Source organism: Opisthocomus hoazin, chromosome 14 (assembly GCF_030867145.1).
Source record: "Opisthocomus hoazin isolate bOpiHoa1 chromosome 14, bOpiHoa1.hap1, whole genome shotgun sequence".
Lineage (NCBI taxonomy): Eukaryota > Metazoa > Chordata > Aves > Opisthocomiformes > Opisthocomidae > Opisthocomus > Opisthocomus hoazin.
The window spans coordinates 9,843,291-9,862,438 of record NC_134427.1 but is presented as its reverse complement, the minus strand read 5'-3'; the positions used below and the strand labels follow the sequence as shown (position 1 = coordinate 9,862,438).

At 54.3% G+C, this 19,148-nt stretch overlaps 1 protein-coding gene across 3 annotated transcripts in view; it reads left to right on the top strand.

Annotated features, from left to right (window-relative positions):
* The first annotated feature begins 1,146 nt into the window (after window positions 1-1,146).
* Window positions 1,147-19,148, top strand: part of DOCK11 (dedicator of cytokinesis 11) — an 87,170-nt gene continuing 69,168 nt past the window's right edge. For all 3 annotated transcript variants that reach the window (XR_012765466.1, XM_075435132.1, XM_075435131.1), the window contains exon 1: window positions 1,147-1,302. Coding sequence is in view for 2 of the 3 variants with exons in the window: in XM_075435132.1 (XP_075291247.1) it covers window positions 1,201-1,302 (102 nt within the window). In the remaining variant the exon portion in view is untranslated. The remainder of the gene's footprint in view (window positions 1,303-19,148) is intronic.

The window sequence follows — 19,148 nt, the reverse complement described above, 5'->3', positions numbered from 1 at the left end:
GGTGTAGCCGTAGCCCAGCTCATGGCAGCACGGTCGCTGGAGCTGTGTGGTGTGATGGTTTGAAGTGGCTGGTAAAATCTCTGCAAGAACGTCCATGGGTGCGGGGATAAGGAAGTGAACCTCAGCGCGCTGCGGCTGGAATTGTGTGTCACAGTGGTTTTTTGCTTCTTAATTGAGACGGATTTGGAAAAGCTTTGTGTTTGTGAAAATGCTAATTCTCCGGCTCATAAACTCTCTTTTTTTCTGTCCCTCATCTAATAGATGTCTGATAATTAACAATAAACTCTTAGATTTGTTTTGCCTCTGGTGTAAAAAATCAAAGCAATGTTTAATATGAAATGGTGCCTGCTGCTCCTTCAGTGAAGTGCTAAAAAGCAGAACAATAACCGGCCTGCATGCTTTAGAAGTCACAAATAACATTTTGAACGGTTTGGATCATAATAGTTGCATTCATTACACCCTACAGATTGGCTCTCATAGTCTAAACAGTTTCTCTATATGTTGTGTGACTGACAGCGTGCCTGTAATTCCAGTGAAGTCCTTGTAAATAGTATTTAATCAACCATATGGCACGATATGTGTAAATTCCTTAAGAGTATGACTACACGGCAACTCCATCCAATTCAGTATCTTGCTGTGAAGACACAGCACACCATAAAATAAGTAAAAAGATTGAAAAGTAAGGCTTTAACGTACAAAATATAAAGGATCAATGGCTCTCTATTATAATTTCTAAAGCACCACCCTCCAAAACAGTGGACGCTGACAAAGTAACAAGGACTAGGAACTGACCTCGGCCCTAAGGAACCTGCCTTCCACCTCCTCCCACCCCGCTGTCGCAGCCGGGCAGGACCCCGGCCGCTGCAGCCACAGCCCTTTCCTCCAGCAGCCCCCTCGGGCCGGAGACGCCCGCACCTCGGCCTGGCCCCGCTGGGCCCCGCAGGAGGACGGCGGGGACGCGCCCTGCCCCTGGGGACAGCGCCGGGTCGGCGGCCCGGTACCCGCAGCGCGGCGGGGAGGGCGCGGCCGGGCCCGGGCGGCACCTGCTGCGCGGCGGGGACAAAGCGGGGCCGGGCCCAGCCGCGGCCCTCCCCGGCCCCGCCCGCCGGCCCGCCCGCCCCGGCCCCGCCGCGCCCGCCGGCAGGGAGGGACGGAGGGAGGCAGCGCGGCTCGGCTCGGAGCGGCTCGGACCATGTCGCCATGTCGGAAGTGAGGAAGTTCACGAAGCGGCTCAGCAAGCCGGGCACGGCCGCCGAGCTGCGGCAGAGCGTCTCGGAGGCGGTGCGCAGCTCCTTCGTCCTGGTGAGCGCGGCGGCCGGCAGCCCCGCCCGGCCCGGCCCGGCCCGGCCCGGCCCGCGGTGCCTCGGGCAGCGGCCGGGCGGCGGGGCACGGGCAGAGCCGGGCTGGGGAGAGGAGAGGAGCGGGCTGGGGACGGGGCAGAGCGCGGGATGCGCGGGGCGGGGACGGGCAGGGCGCGGCGCGGCGAGGCGGAGGGGGAGGAAGGGGAAGGCCGGGCCCGGGGCTGGGTTCCCGCCTCGGCTTCCCCTCCGCGGGCGCTGTGTCGCGCCCTGCCGCCTCGCACCCCACCTGCCGTCACCCTGCCCGTCTGGGTGCGGCCGGAGGTGCGAAGATCACGGGGAATGGGCACGCATAGCACCCGTGCTGAATTCGTGCGTGGGTGGTGGGAGCGGGAACTGGGGAGAATCCCCCTGTGCGGGGCGATGGGCGAGCGGGTAACGGAGCTCACCCTGCCCGGGGGCGCAGGCAGCGTGACGCTGGCGAATAAAGCGGGCAGCGAAGGGCACGGCCTGGCGAGGTGAGCGGGAGGCGCGGGCGTGAGCTGGGAGCCCGCTGTATCCCGGGAGTCGCGCCCCGACGCCTGGGGAGAGCGTCACGCGCGTCCTCGGATGCGTTTCGTCCCGGCGGGTGGGATGCGGCAGCAGGTTGTCCGTGCTGCGCTCGCAGCTGTGCAAACGTCAGCTGCCGTGCGCCGGGTGGACACCGGGGTCAGCCCAAAGCTTCCCTGGGCTGGGCAGGATGGATTTCACTGGCGCTCGTTGAATTACTCTCGCATGTAATCGGCTTTGACCTTGGCTTTGACGGAAGGTTAGTCAGTGGGGTGTGCAGAAAGTGCAGTACAAGTTCAGTGAATAATTCCTGTTAGTTCTCCACAGTCAGATTAAATAACATGTGCTGTTAAGTAAATGGAGGATTTTAAACAACTCATTTAGAAGCAAAGATTTCTTCTAAATTTACTGATTTCTGAAGCTGGAAAAAGCCATGATGATAATCCAGTTTGATTTCCTAGTGCCACGGCTATTGCTTCCTACGTGCAGTTGTTTAGGGATCCTTACGGGCTCTCACATGGTTTGCTTTCCCTCTTTCATCAACAATACGTAGGGATGAATGCTTTGTACAAGCTGATGGAACCTCTCATTAAAAATGAAATTGTTTGTATAGTACCTGAAGAGCTTCAGTATCCTACAGGCAAATGGTTACTTGGTGCCTGTGCCAGGTGCCTTCTGCCAGAGGGGGAAGGGATGGGTGGGACTGCAGATGAAAATAAATGAAACCCTGACAGCAACCCAAAGGAGCCAGCAGAGTCGAGCATCCATCCGCAGCCGCTCTCTTTCGGAGCCTCTCTGGGGTTTCACAGCCCACACCATTGCTGCCAGCTCTCTTTCTGGCTGAGAGATCCCCAGAGCTGCTGTGCTGCCCAGTGTCTTGGCCGAGTTTCCTGCTTTTAGCAGTTCTGCAGCAAGGGATAAATCCCAGCACCTCTGCATCGCTGGGAAGAGCCGTAAGACACTGCAGCGTTTGGGGAGCGGGGAAGGAGGTGGCATAACCTGATGGGACTATCTCAGATGGCACTGTGGCCACCCTCAGGGATTAAGGATGAGGTTCACGCTTTCCAGGCTGCTCCAAGAAAAAGGTGGTTCCTCTCCATCTACCGGCTCATCGTCCTTGCAAGGGAGGGATGCCTATGTGCTGGTGGCTGCTGGGGTGTCAGTAGGGTGGCAAGGGCATCCCGGCAAATGACGGCGGGGAGTGGTGGAGAGAGGGGGAGACTGAAAAGCCGTAGTTTCTGACCCTGATCCCGAGGCAAGGCTCAGCCTTGGCGCTGATGAGCCGAGCTCACCCCTGCACTGGGTGGCCGGGAGTGGTCGATGGGTGCGTGGGGAGCAGGGGCTGGTGCTTGGCAAGGGGATGGAGCAGGCGGGCAGCGTGTCCCTGGGTGTCAGGAGCTGGGGCTTTCTGGCAGTCTGGAGCAGGCTGGAGTCGCACTAGGGAGCTCGCTTGGCAGGATCCCATCCCCTTCCTGCAGCCTGGACACAGCAGGTGATGTTAAGTCAATAGGAGCACGTGAATAGTTGAACACTCCCCGAGACCCTGGGGACACCTGGCCCATCGCTCGGCGATCCTGTCAGGTGCCCTCGCTGTCTGCCTGCCTGGGGGCGATCCTAGCCGAGAGCACAGGGATCTGTGGTGGTGAGCATGGGTGAGATGAAGGGCTGGAGAGCAGAGGTAGCACTGTGTGTACCAGAGCACACAGCTTCATCCGCAGGGGAGTGGGCACTGTAAGGCTCTTTCGGTGCATAGGTTGAGCTCGGCAGTTGGGGCATTCAGGGCACTCCCTCGAGACAAGGAACTGTCTGCAGTCAGAAGCCATTTGTAGTTGGTGAATGAAACATTAGTAAATGAAGACGTCTCGGTAAGGAAAGCTTTTAGCATCATGAAAGTGATCAGCTTGTATGGAGCCATAATTTGTGCGTTAAAGGAGACGCAACTCCAGCCAGGAGCACTGTGCTCCTGCACGGCCAGCCTGAGCAAGCGTGATGTCTGGTACGCAGCAGCTCCGAAACTGCTGTCCTGCAGGCGCAGTGAAGCTCTGGTCATCTTATTTCTGTTCCTGGTTTTCCGTTTATGCTTATCTAGCACCAGGAGAACATTTACGCTTCTCTTCGGTTTGCAAAGCTGGAGTGAAGTTGGTGGGAGTTTGGGTGGTGTCTACTGGCAGAGCTTCGCTCTGTTGTACCTGTGAAAGGGGAGCGTCGGATACGGTGGTGGTCGGACATCAGCAGCAAAGGGAGGTTGGCCCTTTCCGAGGTGTCCTGGGGTAGCCGTGTCCCACCCATTGCCCTTTGGACCAGCTGCTGGGATGCAGTCAGTGCTGTTCCTGTCGTGGTGTAAGTGGAGCTGCGATCTGGAGCTGTGGTGGCGAAAGTAAGCATAGGCTGTAACGGGGAGCTCAGAGGCTCATCGGTCCCCGTGGATGGGGAAGGATGAAGTGCAGCTTTCGCTCGGGGCTCTTTTGTTTCCTCTTACTGCGCTGTTCCCAGCATCCTGGCCATCGTTCTGGCCTTGCATCACGTTCTCAGACGGGCTGTGTAAGGGAGGTCTTGGTGAGGAGTGAGTTCGGCAGGGACCCCTTGGAAGCACGCACAGCCCCGTGGAGCGGAGCCGGCAGTGCCCGGGGCGCCGCAGGCAGCCAGGGTATGTGAGAACCCTGGTTCTCTCTGCGCACTTTTCTTTGCAAAGCTGTCGGGCAGATTGTATCGGTTTCAGCTTTGGATGGTCCCTGGTGTGTCCTACTGATTATAACTCATGGATGGCATTTTGGCAGAATAACTGACAAACAAGGTCACTGTTTAAAGAAACGGACAGATTTAGCAAAAGCATTGGGTTGGCAGGTGGGATAAATGGCACACCAAAAGAGGAAGGAGGTTAAAGAGAGGAGCAGTCAAAGCCGAAGTGTGATAACATAAACCAGTCTTAACCAAGAGGTTACCTGCAGCTTAAACTTTGGGGCACTGAAAGTAGTCTTAGAAGCGCAACTTCAGAGCCCGAGTACAAAGTGCTGATGATAGCTGGGAGAGACATCTGGGCAGACCTCAAGGAGAGCAGCCAGGGCCCTTTGGCAGCAGGTAGGTACGGGTGATTTTGGCTCAGATCTTCAGTGCAATCTCCCTCCTCCCATCCTCGCCACGCGCGGGGTGTTGCCAAGTATTGATGGGAAAGTCATGCGGCACAGCAGGAGAAACCTGCGCTGAGGCGCTGGCTGACACGGGACCCCGAGCACTGCGAGATGGAGCTCAGGCCTTGCCAGGAGGATGCACAGGCGTGCTCTGGTGTGCAGTCCCCTGGTCTGATGGAGGTGCCCATGCCCCTCTCCTTCACCCGTCTCTGCTTTCCCCCTGGAAGCGTTGTGGGACTTCGTGGAGTTGAGCAGTTTGAGAGCACACGCGCGTGAGTGAGATTTGTAATCTTGGGTCTCGAGGCGCTGCTGGGAGATTAGCAAAGGCTCTGCCTTCCGCCTCCGGACCCGAACCAGCTGCACGTGGTCACTCATTTCCCCACACAGATGTAGGGCTGAGCCAGAGCCTCCCTGGGAGCAGCGCGCTCGGCAGCGGCTGGGTCCCGCAAGGAGGGGGCCGTATCTCAAGCTGGTTGTGATTTCCAAAGGTGTCACTCTCTGCGTTGTGACAAAGAACGTGTGGGAGACATGAGATCAGAGGAGCAAGCACTTGACAAAAGCCAGCCAATCCATTTTCCCACAGTCCTGCCAGAACTAGTCATCTGGTGGCAATTTTGAGTCTCCCACAATTACTCTGATTTTCTTTAGATCATTTCTATACAGATTAACTGAAGATACATTTACTGCTTCGCCACAGAGATTTACAAAGGATGCAGACGCAGAGCATCTTATCTGAGAAGGAGCAGCTGCAAAGGATTTGCCCCCATTGAGTGTTGGCCAGCCCAGTGGCACGTCCCCGGGCACCCCAAGGCGCAGCTTGGTGGCACGCAGGCATGCTCGCAGCTCTCGGCCACACATCTGCCAGCACATCTGCCAGTACACGGAACTCCCAGCAATTTCACTGCGGGAGAACCTCCGTTTGCGAACATCCGCATTGATCTTCGCCATGCAGAGGTGTTCAAACCGAGCGCCTGCTCTCCTGCGTTACGTGGTGCTGTGGGATGTGCTCCCTGAAGCCTCACGGTGAGACGGCGGGCAGCGTGCCAGGAGGAGATGGGTTTTGTTTGATCCTGGCTGGGCTGGGCTTGTATGGGTGGCCCGGTTTCAGGCAGATGCAAAAAGGAGATAAAAAGCTCCTTAGTGGTGATATTAAGAAGGTTTTGACTGGAGGCAAAAAGGCATTTTGTTCTTTCTGTGTTTTTTTTTTTCAGCTTGAACTATATTATTAGTGTCTGAATTTATACTCATGCAGAGGAGATCAGCTTTCTGCATAGAATCCTCTTTTAATAAGCTAAATTCACTTTGATCAATGTGCAGACTGTTCATATGCAGCGTTTGTAGTGATCTTGGTGCTCAAGAGGGACACCGAATATATGCATGTTCCCCCTCGGGCGTAGTCAAGACGCAGTGTTTGCATAATTTACATAGAAAAAGAGGCGTATATGAAACACGGGAGGAAATTCTGCCCCTGCGTAAGTGGGAGGGAGTTTTGCTGTCAGTTCAGCCGGGGCAGGTTTTGCGCGCTGCAGCGGGGTGCCTCCGGAGTCGGCCACCGCAGCTCGCTCGGGTGACTTCTGTGGAAGTGCTTACAGAGAGATTATTGCTCACAGGGGCTTATTCAAGAAAACACTTAAACGCATTCTTAAAATTAATCACATGCTTTCCTGAACTGGGGCTCGAGTGCTGCAAGGGGCTGAATTTAACTCAGCGCTGGCGGAGTGCCGTGGCGTGGCCCTGGGCAGCGCGTGGCGTGGAAATGCTCCTGTTTGCTCCCACCCGAGCACACACCGGTTGTGCAGCGGGTGAAGGGCACCACTTTACGGAGAGGAGCAAAGCCCCGAGTACACTGTGCAGCTCTTCGGGGCCACTTAGCCAATCTCCGGCGTGTCTCCTACCAGTGCCCACTTCAGAAGAGCTGAAGCCATACCTTGCTGCCCCGCGCACGCCTGTGCACTGAGGAGTGGGTACTATAGGATGGGCTGTAGTCAATGCGTCCATTTCTTGAGGTTTTTGGAGGCTATGACAAGCTTTTGATGGGCACTCAATCTTATCCTTCCCAAGGCGTCATTTAAATATATGCGTCCTCCTGCCTATTGTAAGAAAGCTCTAGGAAGAGAGGAAAGCATCCAGCCCTTACACTTGCTGGGCAAGGCTGAGAGTGGTTGGCTCTGTGCTGGAGAGAGTGTCATGAAGGTGCAGGTGTCCCTGCATGGACAGGTCTGGCCCAACCTGCCACCGTCAGTGCAGTGAAATGCCTGGAACAGATGGTTGGTGGCGGTGCCTGCAGCTAATGCCAGCAATGCAGTTGCAGGCTTGGTGCTCTCAAAATCCAGTGAGAGGATGGCTCTCGGGCTTTGTTTCAGCCTCTTCTGGTACCTGGAGATATTTGCAGAGATACCCCCAGGACCAGGAGCGTTTGAACCTGGGCTACCTGCTGTGGTGCGTATTGTAGCATCCTTTTACATATGCAGCTTGGTGGCTCTTACAGCGTTTCACTTAGCCCGTTGCACGCTGATGGATTATCTCTAATGATGCAAAATTACACAAAGCTTTTGACATTTCTGTGGCCTGAGAATGCAAGTCACGGTCACACCCAGCAGCTGAACAGCAGCCGGGCTTGGGGCACACGTGTGCTTTAGCTTCCCTGGCTAATTGGCCTCCTCACTCCTGTTCTGTCCAAGGAAGAAAAGAGTAGTTTCATATGCCTTTGTGGGCATTGCTGCCATCTCAGAAATCCTGGAGTATGTTTCGCTGCCACCGTGTCTCTCCATCTCTTTCATTCCCTTAAAAAGTACAAATCAAAGCTCTCCCTTCCTGGCTCCTCTTCCCTTCAGCACAGCCCTGACTTATCTTTACAGCTTTTCCCTGCCTCCTGCTGCTTCTCTAATGGGGTCAGGTCTGCTTATTCCTGACCCCTTGCTCACCCCTCTCTCCTTTCTTGCTGAAATGCAATTTTTTCTCTCCCCTATTAATATCTCCTGCCACGGGGCTGTCCCTGGGGAGCGGCTGCGGCTGGAAGGAGACCTGCCTGTTTTGGTCCAGAGCACTCTCTGCTCCATCATCCTGCTCCTGGCTCTGTGCTGGGTGACAGTCCCCCCGCAGCCCGTTCTCTTCGTCCCCGGAGCAGCGGCACTGCAGGGTGCAGCCAGAAGGACGGCATCTCTCCTGTGCAGCGTTGGGACCTGCTCACGTCAACGTGCCGCATACATAACTGTATTTTGGCAGTGGCCGGGAGCCCGGGCTGTGGGTTGGAGCTGCGCTGCAGTGGCCGGGTAGAGCAGGGCACATCTCCTGGCAGGTCTGGAGGAAGCCATGGCTCTGGGTGCCGGCTGGCCCTGTGCCTGCCAGGGCTCTGCCAGCCTGCCGAGCCTGCGGCTCTGCGGCTCGGCCCTCGGGGACACGGGGTTCGCTGGAGCAGGGCGTGAGGGGAGCGTTGTGCCAGCTGGAACGGGGTGGAGGGGCAGTGGGAGGCCAGAGGCTTGGCAGAGGCTGGGTTTGTGATAGGGGCAAGTGGGAAAGGCACAGTCGGGAGAGGAGAAAGGAGCCTCCATCTCTTGGAGGGAGACGGTGGTACTGGCTGGGGTGGGCTGAATGCACGCAAAGCTGGTTTTCGGGGAGGCAAAGCCAGCTGCCGACAGCCAGCCGCTTTCCGTGGCAGTTTGGGGCTCCAGGAAAGTTGCGTTCGACTCGAGTTTCCCTCGCAGTTCTGCCTTTCTCTCTGTGCCTGGGGAGCCCTAAGCACTCCCTTGTCGCTTTGCGTGGTGCTGGAGCTTGTATGGATGTCTTCATCGGGGGGAAACTTTGAGGTGCTTCTGTCGACAACCTTGGGTTGAAACATCACCGAGCCCATCCATGGGCCCTCGTGCGTTTGCAGGAGAGAAAAGAGTTTAACTTTGCAGCCGCCTGCACCTGCGTCCGACGCCCGCAGCCTGAAGAGGAGCATCGATGGCGGCTGAGACTTCCTGCGCGGGTTAAACCACCGCTGACATCTCTGGGGTTTGGCTTTGCTGCTGGGGTGTTTGCCGTGTTGCTAAGGCCACCCAAAAACTGTCTTGCAACTTCCTGCTCTGGTTTTCCCCGGCGTTGCTGTGTGGGCTTGGGCAAGTTGTTCCGCCGTTGCCCGGCTTGCTTCGTGCCCCAGCGAAGCCGAGGAGCGTTTCGCATGCTCGCCTTCGGGGAGGGGCTGCGCAGTTGGCTTGGCCCTGCATGCAAGTGGTTTCTTGAGTGAAAAACAAGAGGTTTTAAGAGCAGGCAGGAAAGGGAGGGGTTCTGCTTATGTGCGATTAATTGCTTTAAGATGTTCTGAAGCTGGCTATTCTGGAACTGGATTCTAAATATAAAACTGATACTACATAAATAAATGATGAAATACTAGTGACATCTGAAAAGCACTTTGGGATGCTCCAGTTAAGAACTTATATAAATAACATGTATTATTGTCATTGTAATTACTGTTTTCCTTTTTTAGCATGCCTGTACTTACAGCATGCTTTGAGAAGTCATATCTGGCAGAAATTCAGTGTCCCATAGAAACCAGTACACTTTTGCCAATTTCTATTAATGCTGTTATTTTCAGAGGAGAAAATCAAAGCTGTGCTGTGTTTTCATGTGTCTCATGCTCTGCGGCAGATGCTCAGCCGGATGCAGGTGCAGCTCCGCTGATGTAGGGATGCACTGGTCCCTCGCTCTGCTCCTTGTGCAGGAGGGCTGGATTTGAGCCGGGCTGTACCTGGGCAGGCAGGGACATGCGGGACTTCAGGTGTTGTGTCTGGGGACTGGAGAGGCCGTGGCACTCTGTACTGAGCTGTCACTGCTGTCTCTCGCGTAGAAGCACTTGGTGACCCTGAGGAAGGCCAGGACACAGGGGACAAGGGTACTGAGCGCAATCTCAGATGCTTGCCCTGGTTCACTGCCCTGGGCAGGAGCAGCGCGGGATCGCCTCGGGTGGGTGCTTATGCCAGAGCCGGGCCATGCTGCCGCTCGCCTCCGGCAGTGCTTTTCCCACTGACTCCGTACTTGTTCAGGGCATCGCTTCCAGAGGTGATGTGCAAAGGGGAAGGGCGCATGGGCTGGAGCAGCAGCACTGCCTCGCAGCCTGGGCCACTCGCACCTCGGCTGTGATCTGGAGCTGCTTCATTGCAATGCGGCTTCTTTCTGACGGCTGTTTCCTTTGCTTAAGTGATTATGCAAGAATCTCAAGCTTTCAGGAAAAAACAGCGTTCCTGGCCCTTGCGGCTGCAGAACTGAGTTTCAAAATGTCATCTGCTAAAGGCTGTGAAGTGTGGAGTCCACTTCTGAGTAATTGGGAGGGAAATGAAGAGCTGTACACTGATTATCCTGACTTCCTATAATTTCTAAGCCAGTTAGAAGTTTACAAGGCCTGGATTAGTTTTATTTGCCAGGACTAAGCAGTAATAACAGGTAAATGTTTGTATGTCTACATATATTTGACTGTTTCTTCAAGCCAGCCTTCTCTGAGCTGGTGTCTTGCACTGATGCTACACCACTCTCTCAGAGACAGCACTGATAACTGCAAGCACTTCTGTTGTCACTGGAGAATTGGGCGTTACATTGAAAAAGGAGACATTCAAGTTACAAAATACCCAGAACCCAGTGTGCCCTTCGTGGTGCTCGGGCCACCCGGGGCCATCGAGGAGGGAGGAGGGAGGTGTGGGTCGGTGAGATGCTTTCGCACAGGACTTGAGTGGGGTGGAGGGAAGCACAGGAGAGGGGGAGGCTCTTGCTCCACGCGTTCCGATGGAAAGTGTGAGTCATTTGCACTGCAAGTGTTTTCTTGCAGGGTGCCAGGGCTATGCACCCATCCTCCCCTTCCCCGCTACGTGGCTTTTTGTTTCTCTGAGAGCGCCTGTCGGATACAGCCACCTCCACTGAACACAGAGCAGGGACAGAGGGGGGCACAGCATGTTCGTGCTGCCTGCACTGTTTTGGAGCTGGAGAGTGACTGGCATGTAACTCCTGTATGGAGGTGGGAGTGTGGGGGCTCTCACCCAGAGCACTGTCTAATGAGACCCCTGGAAGTGATGCACTTGCAGCTCTGTCTCCTGCAGTCCGTGCGCTGGGCTCTCTTTGCCCCGTGTACCCGTTTCTGGGTGTAAAAGAGACAAAGCGAGTCCTGCAGCTTGTCATGGTGATACTGGGGACTGGGGAAGGGAGAGTCTGCTTGCCTGGACCGCAGGTGGGGAAACGTTTTCTTCCAGGGTGTAGTGTGAGTACTGCAAGGGAAAAAGGCAGTGCTGGGGTACCCTGCTGAAGGCATCGCCAAACAGCTCCTTGGGGAGCCCGCGCTGCCCAAGGGAGGACCTGTTTGCTGCTGGGAGATGAGAGCCCTCGGGGGACTGGTGTGCCACAGATCTGCTCCCGCGTGTTGGGCCAGCCCGTGCAAGCCTGTTTCTTGCTTTCCTCTGTCTGCTCTGGGCCACAGAGCATCCACATGCATCCACGCATCCGCGCTGGCAGCTTCGCTCTGGGATGCCCAGGGCATGGGGTGGGGACGGGCTGTCCTGTGGCGGGCAGAGCCTGCTGGGCGGGCTTGCTGGAGCTGGCAGGAGTGGTGCTGTCTCAGAGGCTGCTCGCCCACTGCCTGCGAGAGGGCTGTGCAGAGCCTTACTCTGAGCCGTGTGGGCACCCGATCTCCCTGTCAGGCCCCTTTTCCTCACCTCATGCTTCGTCCCTTCCTTGTTGCCCACGGGGCTCCTTTCTCCTGTCTGCAGTGCACAGCCCCTCCGCCATTGCCTCTCATCTTCCCTGTCCCCATCTCCTCACTCTCACAGCTGCACAGCCCCAGCCTTTCCGTAACCCCCACTTCCCGTGACATGGCCCCAGCACTCACCTGCCTCCAGTGCGGCCCCATCCCGGCTGAGCCAAACCCGCATCCCCCATCCCGCCCGCCCCTGCACCACCCTGGAGCAGCTCCTGACACCCTTCCCTCTCCCTGCTTCCCCTCCTCCTCCTCCTCGGGAGGTTTTGCTCCCGGGACACTTCACAAAGCGCTCAGTGTGTCTGTGTGTCCATCCTACAGCCCGTCTCTCTGCCTTGTCCCAGGTGCAGACATCTCCCCCGGGGTCTCAAGCTCAGCATTTTTGTGCCTTCAGCACCACCAGGACTCCTGTCTGGGCATTCCTCGTGTGTTTTTAAACTTCCTTCTCTCTGGCCAGTGTAAAAATAGTTTTGGCCTGCTCATACCCATCTTTATTGACTATGTTTCACCCCTGTGGTTTTACCATAGCCCAGCTCGGCACCTTGCCCCGGGCCCTGTTGTTACATCCACCAGAGTGCTGGGTTTGCAGCAGGCTCGTGGGTGCGAGCTCCCCATCACCTGGCGAGAGCTGCTTCACTGCCTCTCTTCTGAATTCCTCCCAAAACGTGGCTTTGCTGAGCAGCCCACAGACCCCTTGGCAGCGGCAGGGCTGCGTCGTGTTGTGGCTGCTGCCATGTGTGCTGACTCACGCTGCCTCCCTGTTTGCCCTTCCTCCCCATTTCTGTTTCCACCTCTCCCCTCTTTCCTGTGCTTTTGGATGCGAACACTTTGGGGCGCAGATTTTATTCTGGCTTTGCACAGGGTTATGGTGGTTCCAGGCTCTGGGTAGCCACGCTCAGGGTTTCCTACTTTTCGTTGCTCTTTCTTATGCCCAGGCTCCTGGAATGATGAATTATGTGTGAATCTCGGCTTTTTTAAATGAAGCTGTGTGGCCTTCCTGCAAGCTGGAGTTAGAGCATGTAATCGGAATCAGACGGCAGTGCAGGAACTGGGGGCAGAAAAAGTGAAGAGTCACAACTGTGCTATTTAAAAATAATAATAAAAAAAGGTGATTAAAATTCACACAGTTTGAGAGAGCCCCGTCCTGAGATCTTGGGATCCCTGGCTTTGGAAAAGCTTTTCTATGGATAGAAATTCCACAGTTCCGTGTGCTCATGTGGGTTGCCAAGTGAGTTTTCTCAGCTCCCATTTAAATTCTGCCATGTACTGTCAGGTTTCATGAGCATAATGAAACATGGAGGGTTCTCTTTGCTGTCTGCGAGGTATCTTTGCATTTCCAGATTGCGTGATGTGGTGGGAAGTGGTCCCTCTCTGCCTTGGGCTGCTGCCAGTCTCAGGACTGACGTGACCGTGACTAGTATGTCCAAAGGGTAGTTGTATGCTTCCTTTTTTCTCTCCCCCTTTAGCTTTTGATCAGGTCTCCCGACTGACTTTGCCCCATATTTACTGTGTATTTCACCTACTTGGTCCTTTGGGATTTGTTTTAAAATTCAGGCTTTGCCAGGCTTTCCACGTAAGTGCATTACAAGGTTGCAGCAGATGAGGCGGTCAATAGATAGGCTGTAAAATGCTCACTAAATTTTGGGGAACAGTTGTACAGTCTGAGGCAACACATCTGTATGTACACGCGATCCGTGCTATTTCCCCTTCTTTCTTTGGCTGCTCTAAAGAACCATCACTTTTAACATTCGGATCGCTTGTGTCTCTCTAGCTGCTTTGTGGGTGTGGATGTGTGCACTGGGCTGAGCTTCGCTTCTGAGGAAGCGAGAAAACACCACGTCCCGGGTGCTGCCCACCCCGCAAGTGCTTCGGCGGAAGGCACGGAGGAAGCGCTGCAACCGGCTGTGCCGAGCGGAGATGGAGCCGCGTGTGTGTGTGCGCTGGCCCTGAGCACCCTGAGAAGCGAGAGTCGAGCTCGGTGCGGCTCTTGCGCTGGGCTGGGGGTTGTTCTGGGCTTGGCTTCCACCATGCAATGGGAAACGTGTGCTGGCAGCTGACGCGGGGCTCGTGTGAACACACAGGGATGAGCAAATTGGTTAAAGTGGAGCCAAACCAGCTGGGTTTCCCATTTACTTGTCTGGATATTGTTTTAAATGAGAGCCAGACTGAAAGGAATGAAAATACAAAAGCTTTCTGATAGTTTTCCTTTGGCTCCTGTTTCAAAAAAAGATGTCCCTGCTCATGGCAGAGGGGTTGGAACCAGATGATCTTTAAGGTCCCTTCCAACCCTTACCATTCTATGATTCTTGATTCAAACAAAACATTTTTCCTTCACTTTCTGTACGTTTGCATCACTTGGATTATACCTGTTGTAATTGTGGGAGAAAAAGATCCCAGAAAAACATGGATCATATAGTAAAATCATTGGTGCGCTTGTATGGTATACAAATGCAGAACGCTAGAAGACAGGTCGCTACGGTTTTTCGGGTAAAAGAAGTTTAAAATGACCTTTCCTGTACTTCCCCGCACAAAACTCCAGCTGTCATTATGAACCCTTGTTTGTAAAGCAAATATAAGGGATCTTTTAAGCTTTGCAAATGGATACAGAAAGGTGACAATTTAATCTGACTTCTTAAGATTCCCCCCTCTTGGCTGGGGGTAATTCCCCTGCTCAAACATTTCCTTTGGACTCTCTCTGGCGCTTTCTATCTGGTGGGAGCTCATGCTCGGGCTGGCGGAGGGCGGCAGGGTGAGCAGGGCACCGAGGACAAGGACCTTGACCTGAGGTTTCCCTTGTGCCGGGCTCTTTGTGCTCGCGCTTGGCCAAAGGCAGAGCCTTGCGTTGGTGTTTGTGGGCATGGTTCTGTTGAAGTAATGGCATTGAATTTCCTGTGAAAATGCCAGCCAGCTGGTGAGAGTCAATGCTCCAACAGACAGGCTGTTGTTTCGCCTGTGCCATTGTCCGAGTGGAGCCTCATGACCCGGCGCGGACGAGCCTCGACCCTGGCAGAAGACCCCCTTCCTCATTCTCCACATGGCCCCGTGCTCAGGGGAGCAGGAGTCTGGGGGCAGAAGCTGAGGGACACAAAGAGCAACGTGGGGTTTTGGGAACAGGCTGGGGTGCGGGGCTTGAACCAGTGGTTTTTTTAAGAGAGATGAGTGAGCTCAGCTGGGAGGGTACACTGCTCTCCTGTTATCTTTTGATTTAAATCGTGTTTGTGTATGTTTTTCCACTATGAGGTCTTTCCCACGGGTCTTGATTTTTATCCCGGTGCGGGGGGCTGCAGTGCTTTGGGCCGGGAGCTGCGGCGGGGAGTGCTCGGGGTGCTAATCATGAATGTTTGTATTTACATTAAGTTAGCAAATTCCTCACCAAATACTTTATATACAAAACTCAGTTTGCCCTTTGTGAAAGAGTCATTAAAAAGTTAAAAACCATAGAAATGCCAGTTAGAAATAATGCATTTCCGTGTGAACATGAGGAAGAACTTCTTCCCTCTGAGGGTGACGGAGCCGTGGCACAGGTTGCCCAGGGAGGTGGTGGAGTCTCCTTCTCTGGAGATATTCAAGACCCGCCTGAATAAGGTCCTGTGCAGCCTGCTGTAGGTGACCCTGCTTCAGCAGGAGGGTTGGACTAGATGACCCACAGAGGTCCCGTCCAGCCCCTACCATTCTGTGATTCTGTGGTGCAGCCACAGGGGCCACGGCGGAAGGCAGCTCACCCCGACCTGCCCACTCTGCTCTTGCACAAGAGGTCGGGGGAACCCGAGGAGCATCACAGTGCACCCATCTGCCTGCCCTGGGTGAACAGCGGCTGCACGTGTGCCGGAGAACAGCAGGGCGTTGGCACACTGCACGTTTTTTCCTGCAGAAATGGCTGGATTTTGTTGCTGGACTGGCAGCATTTCTTTGTGCTTGGATATTAGCTTTCCCTGTGGAGGAATTTGTGGTTTCTAAGACTAATCGCTTTCGTGTAATGGCTTTTCCTCTGCTTTCCTAATGACTTTGGTGGGTGCCATCTGCTGCGGTGGCTGAGCCCTGGGTGCTGGGAGACGTGTGCTTTAACCAAGCTCGTCAGAAAAACTAAGAGTTTGAAATCTGATTTTCAGGGCTTAAAGCTTTACCTCCAGCCCTCTTGGGACACTGTGCACTAGGGTGGGCCAAAGGGTGAAAAATATTGGTGATGGCTGCCGCCTGACTGCGCAGGTCTGTTTGCAGGGGCATGGGCACGGCTAGCCCTGGTTTGGGACGGGCAGAGGAGCCTGTGTTTCCTCGGTGGCAGGCAGCGGACAGGCCACATCCTTTGGAGAGGAGCTGCTTTGCTTGCAAACAGCTTGACCTACACCTTTTGGCTTTGCTTTAGAGACATTTGCTGTGGTTCCTGTTGTGGCACACGACAGCCTGGCTGCGTGGTGCTGGGCACGAGCGCAGCCGGCGTGACACCGGGCTGCAGGTGACGGAGGGCTGCTGTGTGCTGAGACGGGGCAATCACGCAGCCCGGGTCGGGGGAGCTCTGCGGACTGCGTTTCTAACAGCTCCGGAGGACAAACGCCTGTCTGTGGGTGCTGCAGCGCCCGGCTGGGTGGCAGCTCTCCGCAGCCCCGCAGCATCCCTCGCCTCCCGCAGCTCCCCGGGCCATCGGCTGCGCGTCTCGAGGCTCGGCACGGGCTTGTGGGGTGCAGATCACAGCCCCAGCCTGCACAGCACGTTTTGTCCCATGTCACTAAATCCACAGGAGTGGAAGGGCTGTAGTGAGTTATTTTAAGGAGTTTTTTCAAGTGTGTGGTGGGCAGTGCTGTACGGCTTTTGAAGCCTCTCATGTGAGGATGTGGGGATCCTTTTTAGTCCTCACCCTTTAATTGTCATCGAATCCCACGAGGGTCCCTGCCGGGACTTTGTCTTGCTGGTCATCAGAGATGTCAAAGCTAGAAAAGAAACGTTATCAAAAACTCAACTTTTAAAAAGAACAGCTGTAGAAACAGAGTCCCAGTTTCAGGACCATGTTGCAAAACAAAAAAGGACTAAAAATATTGTGTAATCAGGTCGTCTGAGTTCTGTGTGCCCAAAGCCACTATTTAATGCCATAGTGATGTGAAAAGCTCTTAGAGGGAATCTAATTTGCTGGTACAGCTGCTGCCGGGACGAGGTGAGACAGGGAGCGGGTGTAGGCGGCATTCGGGCTCATGGTGCTGCTTTAACCAGCTTACGCTGCTGAGTTCTGCCAGGACTGCTGCGGTGATTAGCAGGGAGAAAAGTAAATTGGACAGGTCAGCAGAGAGCCGTATGCCTGGTCTGTAGGGTCCTGCCTGGTCTCATGGGATGGCTGAGCTCTGGGGACGCCTGGCCCAGGACCTACAAATAGGAGAGCAGCTCGTGAATGTCCTGTTAATTCACATCATTAATTTGCAAAGCCTGGCAGATTTTCAGAAGCACTTAGTGTTATCCTGAAATAAGACTGTTTTTTTCAGATGATTAACCAAATTCAATTAAGCGTTTAAAGAGAATGAGACTGAGAGAAAATGGATTCCTTTTCTCCATCTACCTGTTGGGTTTTTGGGACTCCTCTTTTCCAGGTGATCTGTTTCAGAGCGCTCAGGCCCGGGAAGCGGGAGCAAGAGGTGCTTGCCGTGTGGTGAGGCTGGCAGCATGCGGCGCTGGGGCTGGCAGCACTGGCCACCCCGTGCCCCCCGTCCCCTCTGGGCTCTCTGCCGAGCTGCCTTTACCTCTCCGACCGGTAGCCTGGTGGGCTCCTTCTGCAATGGCTGCAGTGCTAACACGGCGCTGAGGCTTGTGAGCTTGCTTTCAGGACTGTGCGAGCAGCAGAGCAAAGTTTCCAGAGAGCTATTAGAGGGAACTGCGTCAGATATCTGAGCTAATCCATGCTGGATTCCGGCAGCATGGAAAAGAAGCATTTTTGAATGCAGAACTGTCTGGGGCAGGAGGTATGTTTTCCCCAGCTGAGAGTAAGAGCTGCTTTGTGGACAGCCAGAAGCACGGCAGAGCGGGTGCTCGGTGAAAGGCTGTGCAGAAATCTCTCTGCCCAGAGGCTTGCACGGGACCCAGGCGTCACTTACGTTAGTAAAATGGGCCTTAACTGCACATAGGCTCTGTGCTGTCCTCCATCAGAGAGGTGCTTGGATGTTGTTCTGCTGCTGGGATGCAGTCCTGCGAAACACAGTGTGAAAGGTACCCGCCTTGCATTTCTGAAGTGCTGCAGGGAAAAGCTTTCATCTCGGTTTTGCTCTCCGAACGTATTAAAAGCTCACCAGTTGTGCACCTGGGACAGAGGAATGGCCTCTGCTCGGTGGGGCTGGTCCTTTGGGTGAGAGAAGCCAGAGGCAGCCTGAGAGAGGGGACTGCCTTCACTGCGCCAGCCCAATGGACCATCCAGGTCTGCTACAGACCCTGGGTTTTTCTCTTTTCACCATGTACTAGAGTATGGCAAAAAAGGAAAGAAAATTCTTTTTTCAATTCTTTGATTTTTTTAAAGGTGGTGGTGTATAAGAAGATATCACCATACAAAGAATTTCTGCAACATTTCAGAAAAATATTAAAACAAGATTAAAATATGACCATCCCCAAATAGCTCTTGCCTGGGGCCACTACCCCCTCGTGCGACAACTGCCTCACCAAAGTCCCAGCACCAGCTCCCCTTCAACGCAGGAGATGCTCAGCTGTCATTAAATAAAACCCTGGCTCACATTTGCTGCAAAGGGCTTGAAAACATTGCTTAATGCATCCGAGAGACTCGGGAGCCGAAGCACAGGACAGAAACCCGTTGGCTATGGCTGGTTTTGGAAGAGCAGTATCGATTTCTTGGCTTATCTCATGCGTCATGGGCAATATTGGGCTGTTTGGACGCTTGATGGTGCAGCAGTTTGCCCCATGGGGTTACATGTTGCTGAGCTTTTCATCCTCATTTTGGACTCATTTTGTCAGGCTGCATGTTTTGCTGTAGTCAGCGAGAGACCTTGTACTGGTCTCATTTTTAACTCAGGGAGCATGCTACAGGGGGTAAGGTTTGCTGCCGATGGGGAAGCATCTGCCGTTCCTCTTCCAAGGGTGGAAAGCCCAAACATGCCATCCTGCAAGGGTGTTGTCACCAGAGGCACGTGCCATCCGGGCATCACGAGGTGGCTGGAAGCGCTTCGTAAACACTGTCCATGGCATGGCCAGGCGTCGACAGCCTTTTGGTCAAGACTGAAAACAAGGCGAAGCTGACGTACCTGAATTCACTTCCTCTTTTATTGTAACCATTCATATACAGAGTCATGGGTTTGCTTTTGGCGTGAAGTTTAATTTTCACAACTGCAGTGCTAAGTGCCTGGCTCTTGCTTATGAAATCTGAAGTCTAGGGCTGGGCAGCTGAGATGACATTTTCATCCTTCAGAAGTTTGTGTTTTTCTGGCATTTTTTTAAGTTCTATTTTCTGGACTTGCAACATGGACAAAAGTA